Below are 25,825 nucleotides of genomic sequence, written 5' to 3'. Positions count from 1 at the left end.
TGACTATTTCTTTCACACACACACCTCATTGGCTAGGTTAGCAAGCTAGGTTAGCTAGCTAGCTAACTCTAACTAGCCACATCTAGCACAAGCTCACTACTAAACTGACCTGGCAATCCTACTATCGTTGACACTTGTCTCCAAGCAGCATTTTTTGTGTTTATGTCCCTGTAGCTGTCAGCAGTTGTGTCAAAAAGACACGGTTTTGAGGATACTGCGAAAATGATTCTCTCCTCCATGTGACCAACCGCATGCRACCATCTGCAAAAGGTACCTGCATCAGTATAGTTGCCTAGCTGCGCAAAATGTTATGCAGCAGTGATGCAATGACACAGTCGGTGTGTTCGAAGCGTTAATGGTCTACTACTCCCGTTGCTTCCGAGCGCAATGATTTTCAACGTGCTCAAGCCAAGGAGGCGCACATTGGTAGGGAAACCTGGGTGGGTAGCTAACGGTTAGCTAGCTAGTCCACGCAGAAATTCGACTTGAGGACTGGGAAGTGTCAAATTCTCTGAACCCTGCGGTTAGCTTGATTTCGATATACGATTATGAAATAACGTAGACTTTTGGCAACACAAGTGCATCGATATTGGAGGTGAGTGATTTAGCGAGCTAGCGATGCACTTGACTTGTTTTAGCTCTCTTGCGGCTATCTATCGTTAAATAGCTAACGTTAATTTGCCTAACAAACTAGTTAGTTAGTCGGACCACAGRTGGCTGGCTGGCTAGCTAGCTAACTATAGTAGGAGTCYTTGTTTTGACAGTTCTGACAACTAACGTTAGCTACCTAAGTCAACTAGCTAGCTACGGATAACCAAGACAATGTGAACGTTTTAGCTCGCTTGCTTGCTAGCTAGCTAAAGTAGTTAACTTTTAGCTAACTGATAATCTTCGTGTTGGGTAGACTCAACTCTGCTAACTAGCTAACGTAACCATAGTTCATTCATCTTGAACTAACTAGTTTACTAATCGTAGTTAGATAACGACTCCTAACTAGCTTAAAACATGGTTGGCAAGTTAGCCTATCTAACGTTGATTGAATGACACCTAGCCAGCCAATGAGTTAGCTAACGTTAGTGTCTGGGAATTGTAGGTAACATTAATTCATTGGACAGACTTGAAATTTATTTGACAGCCAGTCTACGTTATAGCAGGAGACTGACTGTAAAAGTTATCTAACGTTAGATGCTGCAACAGTATCCCAAGAGACATGCAGATCTGTAAATGTATAAATTATGATGTGTAGGCCGTCATTGTAAATAAGAATTTGTTCTTAACTGACTTGCCTAATTAAAGGTTACATTTAAAATAATTACATGTAAAACATGATAGCTAGCTTCATGCTCAAGTGGGAGAATGTTAGGCTAAAAACTGAGCATGTAAACAAATGCTGTAACACAATTTACAAATGTAGTTGCTTTTTTCTTTACACTCACTGGCCTTTACCCTGACAACAAATATCACAAGTGACAGGGGGACTGGTTAAACTCATCTAACCACTTAATCTGACTCTTGATGACTGACTGGGCTGCCAAATGTATTATTCTCTTCATTTTAGCTAGTTGTCAGCTGTCAGCAACTCTTGCGAGTCAAATTAAATCATATTGTTTTACCTCGGGTTAGTTGCGCTTTCAACTGTAACATCATTGGTTACTATTTGTGGCAAGGAACAGTATGATGATCCCTAAATGTCCCTGGGCGGTGTGTTTCCTTCCTCCACTCCCACAGTGAGCAGTAATGAGGCAGGAGGATTGAAGGAGGAAGCAGGTGTCCTGGTGGTGCATTGGGAGACAGCAGTCAGGAGGAGGACAGGATGCTGGAGGTAGAGGAGGCAGGCCCAACAGGGGCTGAGGGAGATGATGAGATGGAGCTGGGGGGCGGTGACCTGAGAGTGGAGGTGGTGAGGCTGAATTTGGAGCTCCAGGAGGCCAACGACGAGAAAGTGCAGGCGGCCCGGTATGGCCTGGTGGTGCTAGAGGAGAGTGCCGAACTGAAGAAGAAGCACACCCAGCTGGAGGAGGAGCACGAGACTCTCAAACAGGAGCTGCAGCAGCTTAAAGAGGTCAGCAGAATCCCAGTAATTATATCTAAAAAGCAGAAACACTATAATCAGGCCAGTAAAATAAATGTTCAATATAGCTATTATAAACCTTACTTGCACAGTAACAGCTACTACTACGTATGCATGGTGGTGACATTGTCTGTGATTGAGTTGAGACGAGACCTCTTGTTCATACGTTTCTTATGGCTTTGTCTAACACTAAGTACTTCAGTGTGAACAAGTGCCAGTCACAACTGGCTATGTATTAACCAACCTGGGATTTGCCAAACAATGGGCTTGCTGTTAGTACACAAGCTTTTAGCAAAGTTGTTCTCAACTAAGAAATCACAATCATAATGTTGCTAGGTAGCTGTTAATCCAGTGTTGCATAGCAAGTTATTCATTGCCTACTGAACATTTGATAGGTCCCTTAAAGATACTCTATCATGTTGAAGCATGTTACTAGCTTGGCTGAATGAAAATCCCCCAAGACTCAAAACGAGGCCTGGTGTTTATATGAATAATTCAGTTTGTGTGATCAGGAGGACAGGTCAGTGTCTGCTTCTGTAGTGTCATAGGATGTTGATGTGTATAGATATGTTACTGTTTATCTCTACTAGAAATGTTCCATATGCACAAACAACTTATTTCTCTCAAATGTTGTGCGCAAATTTGTTTACACCCCTGTTAGTGAGCATTTCTCATTTGCCAAGATAATCTGTGGCATATCAAGAAGCTGATTAAACAGCATGATCATTACACAGGTGCTGGGGACAATAAAAGACCACTTTAAAATGTGCAGTTTTGTCACACAACACAATGCCACAGATGTCTCATGTTTTGTGGGAGTTTGCAATTGGCATGCTGACTGCAAGACTGTCCACCAGAGCTGTTGTCAGAGAATTGAATGTTAATTTCTCTACCATAAGCCGCTCCAACATTGTTTTAGCGAATTTGGCAGTACATCCAACCGGCCTCACAACTGCAGACCACCTGTATGGCGTCATGTGGGCGAGTGGTTTTCTGGTGACAACTTTGTGAACAGAGTGCCCCGTGATGGCAGTGGGGTTATGGTATGGGCAGGCATAAGCAATTTGAATGCTCAGAAATACTGTGAAGAGATGAGGCCCATTTCTTTTAAGGTATCTGTGACCAACAGATGCATGTCTGTATTCCCAGTCATGTGAAATCCATTAATTAGGGCCTAGTGAATTTATTTCAATTGACTGATTTCCTCATATGAACTGTAACTCAGTAAAATCAATGAAATTGTTGCTTGTTTCGTTTTATATTTTTTGTTCAGTATAATTTCAACGCTCATCTAAGATGCTCTGTCTGATGCAGACAACATTATGGCATTAGGTGTTTTTCCCTGTTATGTTCACCCCTATCAGAGTCAAAGCACACATTATCACTGTATAAAGGTTATTAAGTGTCATTCATATAAAGAAATAATCTGAATATATTGTAATCGGACAGTCACGTTTTGGGTAATATTGTTTTTCAGCACTCATTCCAACTAGGCCCCTAGCCTAGCTTCTAACAGACCCTGTACAGTTACAGTTGAAGTCAGATGTCTTGTTAACAAACTATAATTTATGCAAGTCGGTTAGGACATCTACTTTGTGCATGACACAAGTAATTATTCCAACAATTGTTTACAGACAGATTATTTCACTTATAATTCACTGTATCACAATTCCAGAAGTTGACAGTGTCTTTAACAGCGTGGAAAATTCCAGAAAATGGTGTCATGGCTTTAGAAGCTTCTGATAGGCTAATTGACATCATTTGAGTCAATTGGAGGTGTACCTGTGGATATATTTCAAGGCCTACCTTCAAACTCAGCAGTGCCTCTTTRCTGGACATCATGGGAAAATCAAAAGAAATCAGCCAAGACCTCAGAAAAAAAATTGTAGACCTCCACAAGTCTGGTTCATCCTTGGGAGCAATTCCCAAATGCCTGAAGGTACCATGTTCATTTGTACAAACAATAGTACACAAGTATAAACACCATGGGACCACACAGCTGTCATACCGCTCAGGAAGGAGACGCGTTCTGTCTCCTAGAGATGAGCGTACTTTTGTTCGAAAAGTGCAAATCAATCCCAGAACAACAGCAAAGGACCTTGTGAAGATGCTGGAGGAAACGGGTACAAAAGTATCTATAACCACAGTAAAATGAGTCCTATTTCAACATAACCTGAAAGGCCGCTCAGCAAGGAAGAAGCCACTGCTCCAAAACCACCATAAAAAAGCCAGACTACGGTTTGCAACTGCACATGGGAACAACGATCGTACTTTTTGAAGAAATATCCTCTGGTCTGATGAAACAAAAATTGAACTGTTTGGCCATAATGACCATTGTTATGTTTGGAGGAAAAAGGGGGAGGCTTGCAAGCTAAAGAACATCATCCCAACCATGGAAGCATGGGGGTGACAGCATCATGTTGTGGGGGTGCTTTGCTGCGGAGGGACTGGTGCACTTCACAAAATAGATGGCATCATGAGGGAGGAAAATTATGTGGATATATATTGAAGCAACATCTCAAGACATCAGTCAGGAAGTTAAAGCTTGGTCGCACCTTCCAAATGGCCAATGACCCCAATAATACTTCCAAAGCTGTGGCAAAATGGCTTAAGGACAACAAAGTCAAGGTATTGGAGTGGCCATCACAAAGCCTGACCTCAAATCACATAGAAAATTTGTTGGCAGAACTGAAAAAGTGTGTGCGAGCAAGGAGGCCTACAAACCTGACTGTTACACCAGCTCTGTCAGGAGGAATGGGCCAAAATTCACCCAACTTATTGTGGGAAGCTTGTGGAAGGCTACCCGTAACGTTTGACCCATGTTAAACAATTTTAAAGGCAATACACTAAATTAGTATTTGGTAGCATGTAAACTTCTGACCCAGTGGGAATGTGATGAAAGAAATTAAATCTGAAATAAATCATTCTCTACTATTATTCTGACATTTCACATTCTTAAAATAAAGTGGTGATCCTAACTGACCTAAGACGGGGAATTCTTACTAGGATTAAATGTCAGGAATTGTGAAACTCAGTTTAAGTGTATTTGGCTAAGGTGTATGTAAACTTCTGACTTCAACTGTACATATAATGCATAGCATGTTCTGGGTAAATACCACATTTTATTTAACTGAATGTTTTGTGCACATTTCTTTTTGTACATTACCTCCTGCAACAACATGACCGAGAACCCAACAACCTGGTGTTCAATTGTGTAATTTAGTAGACGTTCTTATCCAGTGTGACTTGCAGTTATCAGGATGAGTAGAGGTAACTGAAGTAAGCCTCAATTGTTTTAGGTTGGTCTTGTTGAGATTGCTGCTGTGCTCTGAGTCTGTCTCCACCTGCACTCCCAGTATCAACCAAATCTAAATCACTAACCACATTTTTTTTTTCTCCCCCCCACAAATTTTCCACTTAAATTTTACATGTGAAGGAAAGCTGCTATGGGGCATACCTGTATTTCACACATTAATTAGTTCCAATTGCAGTATGACTTCAAATCAGGAGATTTTGGGTTCTATACCACCCCTATAATGTTGTGACGTTAAATGAGTATAGGCTATTTGCTTAGAAGTCGTAACTATCAAATCACATTTGTGGGGTAAAGTGAACAAAGTTGTCATTTGAAAGAATGTATTCCTCTTTGACTTGTCCCAGATGAAACTGGTTTGTACCACATTCTTACCTGAGGACACATAGGCAGGCATAAGATATGCATGGGATGTACTTAATATTCAAGACCGCTCAGATTTCGACAGCTGGTCTGTGGAGTCCTATTACCACTGCCACCGATATACATCTTTGTTGTCTTGGGTCTTTAGTAGATGTGCCACTTGGCACCGTGTTTTAATTTCCAGCTTGCCTTTCATGGTGCACCCCACTGATGGACCATGTGCCTTACATACCACCATATGGTGGTCACACGAACAACTGGACACCCAAATAAATGGCACCTTTTTTGTCTTTGTCTGTCTGTGGTCTCTGGCAGACTCTGGATGACGCCCAAATAAATGCCGCTCTTTTTGCTTTGTCTCCGTCTGTGTGTGCAACTAGGCTCTGTCAGACTCTGTGACCTGCCACAAGCGTGCAACAGCATATGGGGAGACCCGGGAGGAGTGCCTTTTGGAGGAGACTGCCAGCAAGGAGGCTGCCATGGCAACCAGCATGGCTGAGTTGCAGGCCGAGTTACGGCAGGCGCGCCTCGCTCTGGGCTACGCTCACGCTGAGATAGACCGACAGGCCGGCCTCTCCTCCCAGCTGAAGAAGGTATTAATAGTGTGCCTATCATTCACTGACATACCTAATGCTTTACACACCACTATTCACTTAAATATGGAAGAATACAACTATTTAGTAGCATTTGTACATCTCTCCATCTAACAGAGAAATGTAGGTCTCAGTTAAATAGGCTCATTTTACGCTCTACTTCCTGCTAGTCTGTTGTGTGTGTTCAAATGTCAAGAGCAGTGTGCAGTGCTTCCATAACATTGTGTTATTAGTTCAACTGTATACTGAGAGTGTGTGTGTTTCCCAGGAGTGTGAGTGTTCGGAGCTGGAGAAGGGCCACATGAGGAATGAGATGAAGGAGTATAAGGTGCGGGAGCTCCGTCAGCTCCAGGACAACAGTGAGCTGGAGGAGGAGAACACCTGTCTGCAGAAACAGGTGTCTGTACTCAAGGAGAACCAGGTTAGAGCCCCTCCCTTCTAATCACTCGCCTCACTGATAATAACACTCAGTTAACACAACAGGGCCTTGTTCAGTAGGGAGAATAGTTTTTAAACTGGGAGGAAAAAGCTGAACCTGTTCAGTAAAAACACTGCTTTAAGTTTTCTATTGCATGAAGTTTTGCTACAGCATGCCCTACTGAACACAACCCTTGTCTCCCATCGGCACTTCCAGTACAACACCCAGTAGTCGGGCCAAAATACTCCTATTCTTCTCAAAAGGCTCGTGGAATGTGTACCTCAAATGACTCAGTACTTTGTGTAACCGCTGAAAAATGTGCAACGTCATAACAAACATTAGGAGTGTGTTCGTTTCTTAATGGCCAAAAGGGGGTTCCAGATCATTCTGTGGTAGTGCTGAGCAATTAGTGTTTGTTTTTTTAGGTCGGTTCGATTATTTAAAAAAAAAWATATATATATTGTTTTTTGTTTCGATTATTTGGGTTGAATGCTGTAACACAGAATAAAACAATACATTCCCATGATGGTAGTGACGGTCCATTACTGCTTATTACTTATTAACCATTTATTCACGTTACTTTAATAAAATATTTCAGTTGTGTATATTACATTTGTTGTATTTAATGACTTTATTATTTAATTTCAAGTCATCTCATCTCTATAGAGCTGCTACCTATGCTCTCTGACAAAATCAGTACTTTGTAAATAAGGCCTACTTTTGACTGTTGAATATTAACTAGCAATCACTTTGATCATGTATTTTCAGGTAGAGATACCTTGCGAAGCGACATTTGCTCTCTATATCCCTCATGATCGCGCTTTCTTGTCTCTCATAGCAGGCGTAAAAGAAACACAGACCGGACACGTAGATGTGCAATGGATTATGGTCATTGTAGTTAGTTTAGTGCATAAAATGTGGTAATTATGTAGAATATTGGCCTTTTGGAAACTACATATCCCTACTACATCACACAGTTCAGGCTGGATCTGATCTCTCTAGAGAAACTGCAATGTGCGCATTGAGCTCACAGGAAATAAACTAACAGAATAGAATTCTAATAATTGAACCGATGGAGGTCAATGAGTAAAAAAAAAAAAAAAGGTAAAATAACTTAAATGTATGTTAATCCCGCAGCACTATACTGTGTTTGGTAGGCTTCTATTCTTCCTGTCCATTTAAGTCTCCATCTCCTACTGGGTTTAGACTCTGAGGGTGTGTGATGAGGATTCTTTCCAAGTGGTTCATGAATAAGGGCTAGCCTTGTCTGGTGTGTGTGCTGGGTTTGGCTGACAGTGACTTCCCCTGTCAGTCTGTCTGACACACACACTCATTGTTGGGGAGTCATCTCAGATGAGAGACAATGGCATCTCTGAAGTGGGAAGTCTCTACGAACAATTGGGACAGATTTGATTCTCATCCTGGTCACGCAGAAGCATACTGTAAATGTGACGTAAACTCGTCTTACTCATCAGGTGGCCAAGTAGCATAGATCAATTATTGAGAAGGTTTTGAAATAATTTACCAACTGCCAGTCCAAAAGTAAGTTGTAGAACATAGACCACAGAAATTCCTCATTTTCTAAGGTCAGAGTAATGACAGTTACACATTCCTAGTTCAGTACCACCCAACAGACATAAGATTCACTTTTATTGTCCCTTAATGTTAAGGAAAAATTATCTGAAATTCAACACACCCCTCCCATAGTGACCTGACACCATTGTTGGGTAGGTTACTTCCTAAATGTAATCCGTTAGTTACTAGTTACCTGTCCCAAATTGTAATCAGTAATGTAACTTTTGGATTACCCAAACTTAGTAACGTAATCTGATTACATTCTGTAACTTTTAGATGCCTTTCCCCTAAAGAGGCATTAGAAGAAGACAAATGTATGTTACCAATTGAACAAGATCTATTGCAGGATAAATCAATGTTACAGTTTACATAGCTGGCCATATGAATGTTACATTTTACTTTATGGGTTGGTTATGTAGGCTTCTTCTAACCCATCGCTTTCTACTTTATATAATAATACGATTAAATTATATCTTTACATTAAAAAACAAAGTCTCAGAATTCGTCCTTCCAATAAATGTTATACCCCTTGATCTTCAAGAATAGGACTTGCAAATATGGAAGTATAGATTCAAAACTAAGGACTTATTAGCCATTGATTAGAGTTGAAAAATAAATGCTGCGCTCATGGAATGGCATGCTTTGAGCACTACTGAAAAATGCTATTTACTACTGAAAAAATGAATGCCACATGCTGCATTTGCTATAGGCCTATTGTTTACCTTTTTGTTGATGACACTTTAATATATTGATAATGTGCAGCTGTTTTAAAGGGCAAATCCACAGATGAAACAATAACAAAACGTTCGCCCTGCCATTTTGGTAAAACGCTGAGGGATGGGCCTGGAGAAATGTAACCACTCCCAGATTAATAGACAGAGCTATGGATGTAAGGGCTGGTCATCCATGATATCAACATTATTGTTTTAACCATGTTATGAGGCTATACAGTGTTTGTTTACATTTACAATGTTTACAAACATTGGAGGAAAAGCAGCTTATATTTTGGGTTCTCATGGAGTCTCTGACTTGTGGTCAGACTCTCTCAGGTGGAACAAACTTAAACTTGTGCCCTTTTTCAATTTATGAACATTTTGAACATCTTGGCCATGTTCTGTTTTAATCTCCACCCGGCACAGCCAGAAGAGGACTGGCCACCCCTCATAGCCTGGTTCCTCTCTAGGTTTCTTCCTAGGTTTTGGCCTTTCTAGGGAGTTTTTCCTAGCCACCGTGCTTCTACACCTGCATTGCTTGCTGTTTGGGGTTTTAGGCTGGGTTTCTGTACAGCACTTCGAGATTTTAGCTGATGTACGAAGGGCTATATAAAATACACTTGATTTGATTTGATTCAATGCTGATATGACTGTCATTGAGAAAAGTGTTAACAAAAATTCTGAATTTAAAAGTAATCCTCTAAGTAATCAAGTTTTTCAAAAGTATCTGTAATCTGATTACAATATTTTTGCTGTTCGCGTAACGGATTAGTTACCTTTTTTGTTTTGTTAYAATGTACATGTAATCCCCAACCCTGCCCGTAACACTCCGTTCTACACTCTGAGTCTCTGTAATCACATGCCCTGTCTCTCGTCTTGTCATCTGCAGGTGGAGTTCGAGGCGGTGAAGCTGGAGCTCACCCACAAGGAGGAGCAAGACGACGTTCTCCGGGCCCAGCTGGAGGAGGCGGCGCAGCTAAGGGAGATCGCCGAGCGTCAGCTGGACGAGGCCCTGGAGGCCCTCAAGGAGGAGAGGGAGCAGAAGAACACCCTGAGGAGGGAGCTCTCGGCCCTAGCCCTCAACCCCTTTGACTCGGTCACACACCTGGAAATGCAGCTGGATGACAGTGGGGACAGTGGAGGGGGCCGGGAGCACGAAAAGGATAGCGGTTGCAACGACGGCCCGGGGTCTGGTTGCGCTCCTCCTAACCCCAAGGCTAATGGGCACGTCCAGCGCTTCTCCACCCCCAGGAACAGTGACGTGTTCCTGAGGCCTGCCCCTGGCCTGGTGTCTGACCTGCTCAGTGAGTTGCACCTCTCTGACGGACAGAAACTCAAACAGCAACTCATGCAGGTACGCAATGGGATCAAAACCACGTACGTACTGGTACATACTGTATGGACACTAACTCATTTCAAGTAATCATCTGTTTGTCTTCTCTTTCAGTAAAGAATTGTTGGAATTAAAAAAAGATTTGTAACAGAGATGGTCTGTAGACTAGTAGTTAGGTGTGTCAATGTCTAGATTTAGTTCTCTGATCAGCAGTACTTCTTGCCATGGCGATGTCCTATATATGAGCTGTAAAGGTTTCAGTCACGTACGCTTCCTTCTATAGACCACATCCTGCTACAGATATCATTGGATCACTTAGTGTAACTGTACTGTCAGTAACTGTTTGAAACGGCCTATCAAACACCACATTGCACATTCAATTACCACTTTTCTACACTTTTTTTTAGCTCTACAGTATGCTCTGTCCCAACCAATAATTTATTGTCCTATTTCAGTTGTGTAAATGTATAATTTATAAAGCACTCAGCCGGGGGTAGGTATGCTTCCGCCCAGGCCCAGCAGATGTTAGGAGTACTGAACGAGCATGTTGAGGCTGTGTGTCTCGAGTGCTGCTCCACRTCATGAATAATGCAGTGAGATTGAAGGCACTGGATGGAGAAATTTGTGTGTACCGTCTCAGAGAGAACCTCTGCTTTTGTCTCAGCAAAGATTGATCAACCTGGAGAAATGTATTACTGACATTTGTCTCGTATTGAATGTGCCGTTTAGTTCAGCCACCCAAATGCTTGCTACAGTAATCTGAGGCATAATTGGCACTTTGAAATGCCATGGAAAATGGATAATCAAAAATTGCATTTTATGCCTTCTACTATATATTTACAGTACCAGTCAAAGGTTTGGACACACCTACTAATTCAAGGGTTTTTCTTATTTTTTTTACACTATTTTCTACATTGTAGAATAATATTGAAGACATCAAAACTATGAAATAACACATATGGAATAATGTAGTAACCAAAAAAGTGTTAAACAAATCAAAATATATCTTAGATTCTTCAAAGTAGCCACCCTTTGCCTTGATGACATCTTTGTACACTCTTGGCATTCTCTCAACCAGTTTCATGAGGAATGCTTTTCCAACAGTCTTGGAGGAGTACGCACATATGCTGAGCACATGTTGGCTGCTGTTCCTTCACTCTGTGGTCCAACTCATCCTAAACCATTTCAATTGGATTGAGATCACGTGATTGTGGAGGCCAGGTCATCTGATGCAGCACCATCACTCTCCTTGGTCAAATAACCCTAACACAGATTGGAGGTGTGCTTTGGATAATTGTCCTGTTAAAAAAACTAATTATAGTCCCACTAAGTGCAAACCCAGATGGGATGGAGTATCGCTGCACAATGCTGTGGTAGCCATGCTGGTTAAGTGTGCCTTGAATTCTAAATAAATCACTGACAGTGTCACCAGCAAAGCACCATCACACCTCCATGCTTCACAGTGGGAACCACACATGCAGAGATCATCCGTTCACCTACTCTGCGTCTCACAAAGATATGGCGGTTGGAACCAAAAATCAAACATTTCCACCGGTCTAATGTCCATTGCTTGTGTTTCTTTGCCTAAGCAAATCTCTTCTTATTGGTGTCCTTTAGTAGTGGTTTCTTTGCAGCAATTCGACCATGAAGGCCTGATTCACTCAGTCTCCTCTGAACAGTTGATGTTGAGATGTGTCTGTTACTTGAACGTTGTGAAGCAATTATTTGGGCTGCAATCTGAGGTGCAGTTAACTCTAATGAACTTATCCTCTGCAGCAGAGGTAACTCTGGGTCTTCCTTTCCTGTGGCGTTCCTCATGAGAACCAGTTTTATCATAGCACTTGATGGTTTTTGCGACTGCACTTGAAGAAACTTTAAAAGTAATTGAATTTTTCCGGGTTTTGACTGACCTTCATGTCTTAAAGTAATGATGGACTGTCGTTTGTCTTTGTTTATTTGAGCTGTTTTTTTACCAATTAGGGCGTACTGCCAAATTGCAGCTACTGATAGTGAGGATTCGTTCAGTTAGCCACTTGCAAGAACACAGAAATTGGTTTATAGAACAGCACATAAATAGAGCATAAAGAAAATAAGAAATTCGTTATAAGAAAAACGTAGAAAATGTCCATCAGTGGCTACTTTGAAGAATCTCAAATATAAAATATTTTCTGATTTGTTTAACACTTTTTTTAGTTACTACATGATTCCATATATGTTGATTCATAGTTTTGAAGTCTTCACTATTATTATACAATGTAGAAAATAGTAAAAAATTAAGAAAAACCCTTGAATGAGTAGGTGTGTCCAAACTTTTGACTGGTACTGTAGCTATAATGCCTCTTTCAAGCAAAGATGTTTTAGTTTTATTTTCTGTTTCTCCATGTCTCTTTCCCCAGGCTGAGAGGGATAAGACTGGTCTGGCCAACACGGTCCAGGACCTCCAGAGGCAGTTGGAGCTGTCCCAGCAGGCCTTCAGTGAGCAGGAAGACAAGGTTGGCTCCCTGACCCAGCAGCTGGAGGCCGTGCAGCTGCAGAAACACATCCTGCCCCAGGGGAAGGCGGCGGGCGACCAGGGGGACGGGAGCACCAGGACCCTGGAGAACGAGGTGGATGACTACGACTATGAGCTGGACGTGAAGAGCACAGAGGTGCTGGAGGCCCGGATGAAGGCGGCCGGCGAGGAGCTGCTGAAGCTGCGTGAGGAGCTGTCCCAGGCGGGGAAACGTTACTCAGCCCTGGAGCAGCGCTGCCGGCAGGAGAAGGAGCGGTGGAGGGGAGAGGCCCATGAGCTGGCTGAGAAGATCCGCCAGTGCATCAAGTCCAGCCGGCAGGACCAGGAGCGCATCAGCGAGCTGGAGAAGGAGATCGGAGCGACGAGGAAAGTGGCTACTGATTCTGAGGGTCATCTCAGCATGGCACAGGAGGAGCTGCTGGCCTTCTCTGAGGAGCTGGCCAACCTCTACCACCACATCTGTGTGTGCAACAACCTCACGCCCAAACGAGTCACCCTAGACTACTACCGCGACGGTGCCAGGGGCCAGTCAGGGGGGAGTGGAGGGAAGTCCAACCACCTGCACCCCCATCCCCATCCCCATCCCCATCATGGACGTAACAAGCGACGCTCCAATGAGTTGTTTGCGAAAGCAGTGCATGGAGGGGATGGAGACAGCAGGCCTGGTACTCCCCAGGATTCCCGTGACAACTCCCCCGCCCCAGTCTGCCCCAGCTCCCCCACCATGGACTTCAGGGACCCGTCCAACGTCCGCAACCTGGTGGCTGTCATCCGCTGCCAGATCAAACACCTCCAGGTACGAGTGCCGCCGCCATATTGTCTTCCACTCAACATGCATATTTAATGGCCACTTCAGTAAGGTCATAGTCTGCTGAATTCTGATCCCACGGTACAGAATGTGTTATTTGGCCTCCGAAAGCTTTTAAGCAGCTTGTCTGGCGCTTGGCATCGATCGGGAAAGCGGATATCTGTAGATTGTAGAGAGTAGTAGACCACTAAGACTACATATGTAATAATATTTCAATTGCGGTTATTTTTCCTCCTTTATGAGGATCATTTTGGCATCCTTGCTTTGTTTCGGTTGATAAACTTTGATAAAGGCTGGGACGATAACCAATTCTAACACGTGTCGTGCTGAGTGGTCCATCACTTTAGTGAAACTGAAAGTAATACCTAATAACGATACTAGCACAATCATTCATGGTTTGTGAACTGCCTGTCCCAGGTGGCGGTGGACCTGTGTCGCCAGAGGGGTACGTTGCCCTATTCGGGAGGGATCAGCTGCGGAGGGGAGCTGGAAAGCGAGGCCCTCATGGAGGAGGTGCTGAAGCTCAAGTCTCTCCTCAGCACCAAGAGAGAGCAGATCGCCACTCTGAGGACGGTCCTCAAAGCCAACAAACAGGTACAGCACTGCAGACAAATCCCTCAATGGGCACGCCAAGTTGAACACACACACACACACACACACACACACACACACACCACACACACAACACACACACACACAGGACACACACAACCAGTCAGACCCCGAAAGGTAAATCACTATTGATCTTGAAATCGGTCATCAATGAGTGGTGTCTCTTTTAGTGTTGAAAATAAGTTTAATTCCCTATTCTTCCATTCAGGGTTTGACTCTCAGCCTGACCAATCCATGACCTGTAATCCTCAGACCAAAGTCGGTAGAGAACATTCTAACTCGATAACAACTGAACATTTAATAGGACTTCCTCTGGTCTTTCTCCATTGTTTTGCTTGCTGTGAAGGTTTTCATCCTGTTCTATTTCCTTGGGTATCTGACCCATAGCAACAACAGTAAAGTTTTGCTCCAGCTTTCTGTCAATAAACCCCTTCTGACTGCTAGATCCACCAGTCTGCCTGCAGGGCGCGTTCCTCTGTTCAATTCACTCTTTAATCTTTTTTTGCGATCAATATTWATTTTTTCCATGAACAGCTGAAATGATATTCACCAAGAAGAGGGGGAAGGGGTAGGCTAGACGTCATTGGATGGTTTGAGTGTAGAGATGGAGAGCTGTAGTTGGAGAATGATGACGTCTTCCTCAGAGAGCTTCCAGTACACTGCTCCTTTCTCCCCTCTACTCTGTATGCATCCTGACATGGCTGACCTGATTCTGCTGTCAACCACTCCTCGCTCTCACTCTCTCTCTCTCTCTCACTCGCCCTCTCTCTCTTTCTCTCACTTGCTCTCTCTAACTCACTTGCTCTCTCACACGCAAACACACACTGTAAGGCTAATCTTTGCTCGATTAGGGTAGCCTCTCTGTCACGGGTTAGCCACTGAATTCAGATGCTGGCTCTCTCCTTTTCTACTGTGAGAAATGTAGACAGAACTATAATATTTATTAACTTCATATGATTACACTTCTGCTTACGCTTTCTTTGTTCTCCACAGTGGCACACTGCTAGAAAAATTATTGTATTCAGTAAAGCTTGCAAGCCTCATTAAGCAGTAAGCAGTATCATGTCTGACTGTACTGATACTGAATTAAGCAGTAAGCAGTATCATGTCTGACTGTACTGATACTGAAGATGTTTACCAATATATTTGCTTTGACAGGGTACATGCTGTAGTTCTTGCTTCTGTTTAATTACAGGGTTGATATTTTCATCGCTACAAATATGTCCCATCTGTGTTAATTTTGTCAATAAAAATAGTGACAAATATTCGTGAAACAATTGACAAGACTATAACTGGCTAAATAGAACCAATGATCTTTCATTTCAGTTGACTAAAACGACACTAGACAAAATTCTCTTACTACTAAGTGGACAGGACAAGAGTTTTTGGAGAGATTGATAGCTTTCCAGTGATGAGCACAATTAATATGAGCAGCACCGATGCGCAGCCCACGCCACAGCCTACATCAGCTGGTGAGCTACAGACAGGCTCCGCCTCTGATTATACACATCGCGCAGACWACTCTCTTGCTTCCCCGTAGCTAACCAGTCTGCCTTCTAGTTAGCTACCCTTTGCCTGGTTAAAAAACAATCACAGCATTCCCACTGGGCAAAACCTGGTTGAATCAGTGTTTCCATGTCATTTCAACCAAACTATGCAATGTGATGACGTTGAATCAATGTGGAAAACGCATAGGATTTGCAGAAAGTAATCAACGTATCTACACACAATACTCCATAATGACAAAGCAAAAACTGTTAAAAAAAGAAAGAAATTGCAAATGTGTTAAAAATAGAACAGAAATATGACATTTACATAAGTATTCAGACCCTTTACTCAGTACTTTGTTGAAGCACCTTCGGCAGTGATTACAGCCTTGAATCTTCTTGGGTATGATGCTACAAGCTTGGCACACCTGTATTTGGGAAGTTTCTACCATTCTTCTCTGCAGATCCTCTCAAGCTCTATCAGGTTGGATGGGGAGCATCGCTGCACAGCTATTTTCAGGTCTCTTCAGAGATGTTCGATCAGGTTCAAGTCCAGGCTCTGGCTGGGCCACTCAAGGACATTAGAGACTTGTCCCAAAGCCACTCCTGCATTGTCTTGGCTGTGTGCTTAGGGTYGTCGTCCTGTTGGAAGGTGAACCTTCGCCCCAGTCTGAGGTCCTGAGCATTCTGGAGCAGGTTTTCATCAAGGATCTCTCTGTACTTTGCTCCGTTCATCTTTCCCTCGATCCTGACTAGTCTCCCAGTCCCTTCAGCTGAGAAAYATCCCCACAGCATGATGCTGCAACCATCATGTTTCACCGTAGGGATGGYGCCAGGTTTCCTCCAGACAAGACGCTTGGCATTCAGGCCAAAGAGTTCAATCTTTGTTTCATCAGACCAGAGATACTTGTTTCTTATGGTCTGAGATTCCTTTAAGTGCCTTTTGGCAAACTCCATGTCATGTGCCTTTTACTGAGGAGTGGCTTCCGTCTGGCCACTCTACCATCAAGGCCTGATTTGGTGGAGTGCTGCAGAGATGGTTGTCGTTCTGGAAGGTTCTCCCATCTTCACAGAGGAACTCTGGAGCTCTATCARAGTGGCCATCTGGTTCTTGTTCACCTCCCTGACCAAGGCCAATTGCCTGGGTGGAGTCTGGGTGGTTCCAAACTTCTACCATTTTAAGAATGATGGAGCCCACTGTGTTCTTAGGGACCTTCAATGCTGCAGAAATGTTTTGGTACCCTTCCCCAGATCTGTGCCTCGACACAGTCCTGTCTCCAGAGCTCTACAGACAATTCCTTTGACCTCATAGCTTGGTATTTGCTCTGACATGCACTGTCAACTGTGGGACCTTATATAGACAGGTGTGTGCCTTTCCAAATCATGTTCAATCAATTCAATTTACCACAGGTGGACTCCAAGTTGTAGAAAGATCATTGGAAACAGGATGCACCGGAGTTAAATTTCGAGTCTCATAGCAAAGGGTCTGAATACTTATGTAAATAAGGTATTTCTGTTTTTTATTTGAATTATATTTGCAAAAATTTCTAACYCTGTTTTTGCCTTGTCATAAGGGGTTATTGTGTGTCGATTGACGGGAWWWWWTTWTTWAATCCATTTTAGAGTAAGGCTGTAACGTAACACTGTGAAAAGACTGCCTGCTTTTCTATGCTCAAGGGAGAGAAAAACAGTCTTTGAATTTCCCTCCCACTTTCCCCACTGCATTTCATAGCCAGGTTCTGTAGCCAAGCCTCCCTGTTTTCCTCAGAGAGAACAGATTGATTCTAACCCTTACCGTTCAAAAGATAGGACCTGTAATACCGGCTCTAAAAAAATGTCTTTCTATTGTGCATTTTTTACTTTTTTGTAATCGAATTTTGTTTAGTAATTTGTTTTATTTATTTTAGCCTTTTTTTTCTCTCCTCAGTTTCATGGTATCCAGTTGTCTTGTCTCATCGTTGCAACTCCCATACGAACTTGGGAGAGGCAAAGGTTGAGCCGGGTGTCCCCGAAACACAACCCAACCAAGCTGCACTGCTTCTTGACACAATGCCCACCTAACCCGGAAGCCAGCCGCACCAATGTGTCGGAGGAAACACTGTGCACTTGGCAACCGTGTCAGCGTGCACTGCGCCCGGCCCGCCACAGGAGTCGCTAGTGCGCATTGGGACAAGGACATCCCAGCCGGCCAAATCCTCCCCTAACCCTGACGACGCTGGGCCAAATGTGTGCAGCCCCATGGGTCTCCCGGTCGCGGCCGGCTGYGACTGAGACTGGACTCGAACCAGAATCTCTAGTGGCACAGCTAGCCCTGCGATGCAGTGCCTTAGACCACTGCGCCACTCTGGGGGCCTGCATTTTACATTCATAAAGCATATCGCGGGCCGTTCCTAAAACAAGGCTACTTGCGGACCGGACCGTTTAACCATATGTTTAGGCTACACCTTGTTCAGTCATGTTACGTCATTAGCTAGCTATAGATAACAACCTGGGGCGCGTTCAGCGGGACGCAACGTTTTGGAACATTCAGATAGAAATAGGCTATGTAGAACAAACATGCCTCTCTGACATGTTGAAAAAGGAATAACRTTGGTTCGATTCATTGAATTTCTATCTGCAATGTTGGAAAATGTTATGCAACTGAACGTGACCCTGGTGACATTACCAGTAGCCTATATGCAAACATTTGGTGGCACAGAAAGAARGGAAAAAGGAAGCAAACAATTTGACTCAATTCCTCTTTGTTCTACACTGTCTGACTGGGTATATAACTTTTATTTTGAGTAAATGTGGACCTAGTGACTCAGACTTGAGCGCTTGGACCAGGACTCGAGCACTGKGACTCGGACTTCAGCCATAGGGACTCGTGACTTGAACTCGAGCACRGGGACTTTGGACTCGATTCGGACTTGAAGTTTAGTGACGGAGGTGCAACCCATACTACTTTGCGGCACCATCTGGTGACTGTGAAGCTGTCTCTCTTACGCGCGTTTGGTTTGTATGTAATGTGCAATATCTATGTAGGCTGAATTAGGAATTTACATGGCCAGATAATTCTTATACATGTTTGTCATATTTCTGCTGTTGGGAAGAGAATAGGGTGGTATGCAGAACAATATGTTGGTAGGACAAGGTTATGTACGTTTKTGCACATGGCAGTCARTGATTTCTGTTTACTAGAGGTTAATGAGGCAATGCAAATGTGATGTGACTAAAAAGGGAATATAKTTGACTAAAATGGCCCACTGTTTTTGTAATTTTGACGGCAAATGGACTAAATCAGTATTCAACTGACAAAAATTGGACTAATACTTATTTAGTCAAAATGACTACGACWAGACTAAATCTAAATAGAGTGCCAAAATTACCAGTGCCCCATCTATACAATCATGGTCGTTGTTTTTGTTAAGTTGCACTGACAGATGAGAGGTAAACTTTGAAGTGTGTTTTGTTCTTGATATTACAGCTGGGGRAAAAAACAATCAAACAAGCCATAATGTTTCTATTCCAGACGGCAGAGTTGGCTCTGAGCAACCTGAAGACCAAGTACGAGACAGAGAAGAGCATGGTGTCTGAGACCATGGTGAAGCTGAGGAACGAGCTCAAAGCCCTGAAGGAGGACGCTGCCACCTTCTCTTCACTGAGGGTCATGTTCACCAGCAGGTACAGTCATTTTATTTACTCTCCTTTCATACTGAACAAAAATAKAAAYRCWACATGTRAAGTGTTGGTCCCATGTTTCATGAGCTGAAATAAAAGATCCCAGAAGTGTTCCATACACCCAGAAGTGTTCCATACACATTCTCCTTTGCCAAGATAATCCATCCACCTGACAGGTGTGGCATATGAAGAGGCTGATTAAACAGCATGATCATTACACAGGTGTACCTTGTGCTGGGGACAATAGAAGGCCACTCTAAAATGTGCAGTTTTGTGTCACAACACAACGCTATGGATGTCTCATGTTTTGAGGGGGCGTGCAATTGGCATGCTGACTGCAGGAATGTCCACCAGAGCTGTTGCCAGAGAATGTAATGTTCATTTCTCTACCATAAGCCGCCTCCAATGTCAAYATGTAACCACGCCAGCCCAAGAACTCCACATCCACCTTCACCTTCGCCTGCGGGATTGTCTGAGACCAGCCACCTGGACAGCTGATGAAACTGAGTATTTCTGTCTGTAATAATGCCCATTTTTTGGGGAGAAACTCATTCTGATTGGCTGAGCCTGGGTCCCAAGTGGGTGGGYCTGAAATCCATAGATTAGGGCCTGATGAATTTTATTTTAATTGACTGATTTCCTTATTTGAACTGTAACTCATAACTCAGCAAAATCATTGAAGTTGTTGCGTTTATATTTTTGTTCAGTATATATTCACAWTCACAGAGAATAACACCAATCTAGAGACCTGAGTTGGAGAAGCACTGTTTTCATTCAGCCTTGCAAGTGGATACKCTCCATTTTAAATCTCTGAGGATAACACAGGAAAAAGTATTTACACTTTGTGSATCAATTAGTGTTACGCTACAATCAAAAATGTACATATTGCGTGACATTTGTCCAAAGTCCTGTGGTCGGCCTTGTTTTACATTACATCCACAGACTAGCCTACCGCTGCTGCTGTGAGCAGATGTAGACCGAGCAGTGGACAGACTCCCTCCTGTGGAAATAATTGTTCTCCAGCTTAAAGCAGCTAAAGTTAATCGTCATGCTTAGTGTTTGTGCTCCTGTGGCTCTTGTTTAGATGAGRCAGTCCGACGTGTCATGACATGGTAGACTAGAGTTTGGCCACGTCCCAATGGAGCCCTATCCCTTTATGCTGCACTACGTTTTAACCAGAGCCCTATGAGCGTTGGTTAACAGGAGCGCACTAAATAGGGAATAGGCTGCCATTTTGGGACGCGTGCTAGACATTGTCACTACAGTGTCGTCTAATCAGATTAGAGGCCTTTTACCACTCTGCAGTCCGCAACAATCCATCTTCTCACGTGCAGATTAGCACGCACATGCACTGCCCTGTTTGGAGCCTCAGCCTGGACCGACCTGTCCGTCATGACGGGACTCACGTGCAGATTAGAACGCACATGCACTGCCCTGTTTGGAGCCTCAGCCTGGACCGACCTGTCCGTCATGACGGGACTCACGTGCAGATTAGAACGCACATGCACTGCCCTGTTTGGAGCCTCAGCCTGGACCGACCTGTCCGTCATGACGGGACAGGGAAAGCGACTCAACGCAACGTTCCCTTCTCCCTCCCCACCCCTCTCTGTAGGGATAGCTGCTAGCAACCAAGAGTGGACCGAGACAGAATTAACTTGTGCAGAACGTAGGCTATGCCCCTGACTGCCTTGCGGTGCTCTGTTTGTTGGTAGGCAGATACAGTATTTGTTTTGAGTGTTGGCATGTATATCCTTAATTAGTGTGTGGCAGGACAAAGGGATTTGTTAATTGTGTCTTGATGTTGGTWACACTTCTGGACTACGGTTTCTGTATTTCTAAGGTTTGGCCTAAGTAGATGTGGGTGTTTACCTGGGGTAAAAGTAGATTTCATTTCTTCCCAGTACGGGACCTCCTGTGTGTGTCTGCGTGTGCACTTGACATTTTTATGTGCTTAATCATAGAATTACATAATACACTGAGTGTACAAAACATACAATATTGAGTTGCACCCCCGTTTGCCCTCAGAACATCCTCAATTCATCGGGGCATGGACACTACAATAAGCTCGGTCTCTTCTCTAGGGCAGTAAATGAGCAGATGTTTGATTAGGCCTAGCATTTGAAAGACCCTGTCTGATTCTGACTGACTGCATTTAGCACTGACCCTCTTGAAATGACTTGGTAAACTTTGTGTAATGGTGCCTCCAAGTGGACATTTAGAGCAACTTCCCCACAGTGTCATGTTGACCTCACTCAKAAATTGTAACTATTATTCAACGAATTCAGAAACTAAACTTGGCTTTTTTTGTATTTTCTTGGCTTTCTCTCTTTCTCTTGGGTTTGTCTCATGTGAGCTTACTGTCGGTCTTCTCATTGACCAAACATTACCATCACCTTCCTAATATTGAGATGCACACCCTTTTTCCCTCAGAACCTACTCAATTCATTGGAGTATTGACTATGAGGTATCAAAAGCGTTCCACAGGGATGCTGGCCCATGTTGACTCCAAAACGTCCCACAGTTGTCAAGTTGGCTGGATTTCCTTTGAGTGGGAGACCGTTCTTGATTCACACTGGAAACTATTGAGCATGAAAAACCCAGTAGCGTTGCAGTTGTTGACTCACTCAAACCGGTGCGCCTGGCACCTACAACCATACCCTGTTCAAAGGCACTTTAAATCATTCGTCTTGCCCATTCACCCTCTAAATGGCACACGAACGATCCATGTCTCAAGGCTTAAAAATCCTTCTTTATCCTGTCTCCTCCYCTTTCATCTACACTGATTTGAAGTGGATTTAACACGTGACATCCATAAGGGGTCATAGCTTTCAACTGGATTCACCTGGTCAGTCTGTCATGGATAGAGCAGGTGTTCTTAATGTTTTGTGTACTCGGTGTCTGTCTCATCTTCCTCTCCCTGTGTTTTCATCATAGCTGTTGAGATATACAAAATATAATTCAGATTATATGTTTTGTCTAATTGTACAGTTCCTATAACATATTTGTTTGTCTAACCTGTCTACTAAATGTGTGTGATTGTGTTGCTCTAACATGCATGTGTCTCTAGGTGTGACCAGTATGTCACCCAGCTGGATGAGATGCAGAGGCAGCTAGCGGTGGCGGAGGATGAGAAGAAGACCCTGAACTCCCTGCTCCGCATGGCCATCCAGCAGAAGCTGGCCCTGACCCAGCGCCTGGAGGACCTGGAGGCCCCTCTGTCCGCCCACAGCCTCGGCAGCAGCCCCCGCCGCGCCAGGGCGAAGGAGCTAGGCACCAAGACGGGCCGGAGCCCCCGCCGCAACAGCCCCCGCTCCAGCCCGGTCCTCACCAACAACGTGCCCAGCACCGCCACCCATCACCTCCGAGCCCTCACCCGCAGCTTCCACACCAGCCCTGTAAGAACCCGGTCTTCCTCCACCACTACCTCCTTCCATCCTGACCCTCTTCCTCCCCTATATACCTCTTCCTCCTCTACCTGTACCGCTCCCCGACCACACGGAGGAGCCAAGCTCCCCAGGGATGCCACTTCCATTAGAAGTCGTAGTGTCGCTGATGTGTTCCGAGCAGGGCTGAGTCCTTGGCAGGAACAGGATGACACCCAGTCTGACTCCCGTAGAGGGTCTTCCAGCTCCCTGGATAGTGCCGTCTTTGGCCGTGCTTTTGTAAGGGGTGCCAGAGGGGCTTTAGGCCCTAATCGTGAAGGCACCTTTTTCTCCAATCGTACTTTGTGCTCCTCGTCCTCTGCCTCCAGAGTAAAGTCTTTCAATTCCAGATTGATAGAGAATCTGGCCTCTTCCAGGTCTTGCTGTGTCCCTTCTGTCAACATATTGGACCAACAGGGCACTGTTAAGCCAGTGTTAAAGCCAACCTTGGAGGTTTCTGTTCGTAGAAAACAACACAATGTTGTTTACAAATCAAGTTCTTCAGAGATGACATCCACAAGCTCTTTCCATTCTGCTCCAACCTCAAGGTGCCTTACAGCAGCTCCCCTCTCTCCCACCAGTCAGACCAGTAGAGCTGGTAGAAAGACCAGACATGTCCCAGGCCCAGGTCATAGAAACACTGAAGAATCACAGAGTAGTTTGAGTAGGCCTGGTTCTAGAGGCACCAGTGATCCACAACCAGCCAGGGCTCGTAGGTCACAGCCCAGTGAATTACGCTCATGCAACCAATGACACTTTGGCGTTTCGTCAAGATGAGTTTTCTCTAGTCACAAATAGTCGTAACCATTAACCAACTACCTTTGCACACCTTCAGCAGTGCTGAAGAATTTTGCCCAGGTTAGAGAAAGTAAACAAGCAAAATGCAATACACCCGGCCTCAGCATTGGTTTTGTACTAATAGCACCACATAGTCTCAGAAACTATTGTCAATTGCCAACCTCTTCATACCTGTTGTCTTAATCATTTGTTGTTTTGCTGTTTGGATCAGTGACCGTATCCTTTTTCAGTTTGTTTTGGTCCTTTGGTTTATTACTAAATGTCCTTTTTTTATGCATCTGCCTCCCCCTGTCTCTGCAGCGGTGAAACCAGTCAGCCATCATGATCACTCCAATCCCCTGTATTCTCCACGTCGACCTGCTGAAACAAACGCCTTCCCTCCTGAAGTCATCAGACATCCTCTTCATCCCAGACCTTCTCTTACTCTACTCATCAGACCCAGTGGACTGGCTGCTCCTAACACATCTCCCCACCTTCTGTATCGACCAAAGATGCCTACCTGCATGCAACCAGTAAAGGAGTGTAAAAGAAGCAAAAAAGCTCATTTTATTTTTATGAAGTAAAGGACTGTTTTCCTGACCGGCACAGTATTATCTACCCTTTRTTTTTCCTGCTGTTGATGTGTATTTATGCAAGGTTATATATTCCACTTTGATGCTGCTGCATGTCTTTTAACACTAGCCTGGCAACATGACAAAGCCTGTCTGGAAACGGGCTTCTCSCAGTGGTGTCAGACCGCATCCCCCTTAGACAACTGCTGCTTAGCCTGACCACTATCCCTAGATTAGTGCACTACTTTTGACCAGGGCTCATAGGGATTTGGGCGAAAGTTGGGCAGTAGGTAGGGAATGGTGTGTCATTTCGGACGTGCCCCATATCAACACAGGTTTCATGGGCATTTCCCCCCCCGTAGAAATGGCAGCCTTACTAACCATATTGAAATACTAAAAGCACAGGGAAGAGTCTTGTCTTGATGTTTATTTATTCCTCTAGCTCTTTGCATTTTCTACTGGCGATAACTGTTAAATCCTTGTCTTTATTCTTTGACGTACCTCACTGTTCGGCTTCGGCCTACCAGCCATGCCCTTCAGTCAGGAGATCCAATATCACTGATTGAAATTACAAAGCCATAGTCTCAGGACTCGAGGTTAATATCACAGTTGAATTAACTAGCTCAGAAAAATATTTGGGCGATATGTGATTAGCATGCTTCATTCCAAACTATGCACATAGTTCAGCAGAGCCTGTGTGATATCACTCCTGTTCTGAGACTGAAGACCCTGCAGACATCTGTTCTTCAGGACCTCGTGAGGGCTGGGCCTCTGAGCCTGATGGTTCCATAGAAATGTAATTATTACTACAGGCATCTATTCATTCTAATTGTATTGGATGGTTCTTCTCTCTCCTGGCAGCAGAGCTACCGTGGTCTTGGGTCTTCTTCTACAGGGGCCCTACAGGACCACACTGCCAGCCTCAGTACAGACCCAATGGAATGACAGGATCTGAGCAGCAGATCCACATATGATCATATCTAGTAGCCTAACCTAAATGTTTTTTGGAGATGGCCTCTTTTTTTTTCTTATTTAAGTATTCTAAAAATGGCTGAGGTCAACTCTGTACAATTGGGTTTCCGTCCTGTGTTTAGTGAAGGTCATTACATGATGCTAATTGGTGGTTCTAATTTTTGAAATAGTGCCTTGGTTTTTCTCCTCTGCTTCCGGTCAGTTGATTTTAGGCAAAGTCTTTTTAAAGATTAACAGTATTATTCAACACTGATGATGTGTGTAGTGTGTTTTATTTTTATGATTATGGAGCTTTTATTTGTTTGCTTTTGAGGAAACTAATAGGCTCTTTTTTTGGTGCATCATTGAGTGGTATGAGTTTGTACATTTTTCTGCCCTTTGATCCCCATTTTCTCACTCTTTCACCAATGTGTTTGTACATGTATTGTAAATGTAACTGATCATCATACAACATCATTATGTATTATGTGGACAATGTATCTTATTTGTAAATTGATTTTGTGTCGATAGAACCCAAATGGTGTTCATCAATTTCTGTGTATGTAAAGTAAGTTCATTTCATTTTATTGACCTGTGCACCACTTATTGTGTGATGGAGAATAAAGGAACGCCACTGTCTGTGTA

General features: G+C 43.8%; 1 protein-coding gene across 4 annotated transcripts; it reads left to right on the top strand.

The window, feature by feature from the left end:
- LOC111976667 (protein bicaudal D homolog 2) lies at positions 1-25,825 on the top strand. 4 transcript variants are annotated; one of them, XM_024005674.2, is made up of 10 exons: positions 1-270; positions 1,729-2,062; positions 6,128-6,340; positions 6,609-6,761; positions 9,936-10,400; positions 12,776-13,687; positions 14,117-14,293; positions 19,310-19,461; positions 22,526-22,853; positions 23,979-25,825. In XM_024005674.2, the coding sequence occupies exons 2-10, from the start codon at positions 1,814-1,816 to the stop codon at positions 23,982-23,984; spliced, it is 2,655 nt and encodes an 884-aa protein (XP_023861442.1). In that variant the 5' UTR covers positions 1-270; positions 1,729-1,813; the 3' UTR covers positions 23,985-25,825. The 4 variants fall into 4 exon arrangements, with proteins under 4 accessions (XP_023861442.1, XP_023861441.1, XP_023861439.1 ...); XM_024005673.2 differs by lacking the exon at positions 1-270 and adding an exon at positions 338-426; XM_024005671.2 differs by lacking the exon at positions 1-270 and adding an exon at positions 340-595.

The sequence above is a fragment of the Salvelinus sp. IW2-2015 genome, linkage group LG17 (assembly GCF_002910315.2).
Source record: "Salvelinus sp. IW2-2015 linkage group LG17, ASM291031v2, whole genome shotgun sequence".
NCBI lineage: Eukaryota > Metazoa > Chordata > Actinopteri > Salmoniformes > Salmonidae > Salvelinus > Salvelinus sp. IW2-2015.
This window is presented reverse-complemented; position numbering and strand designations above follow the sequence as displayed.

Bases quoted from the DNA above. Each gene is read 5' to 3' on its own strand.
- LOC111976667 (XM_024005674.2), top strand. From the start codon at position 1,814: ATGCTGGAGGTAGAGGAGGCAGGCCCAACAGGGGCTGAGGGAGATGAT. The intron at 2,063-6,127 runs GTCAGCAGAATC...GTGTGCAACTAG, and splicing joins AGCTGCAGCAGCTTAAAGAG to GCTCTGTCAGACTCTGTGAC. The intron at 6,341-6,608 runs GTATTAATAGTG...TGTGTTTCCCAG, and splicing joins TCTCCTCCCAGCTGAAGAAG to GAGTGTGAGTGTTCGGAGCT.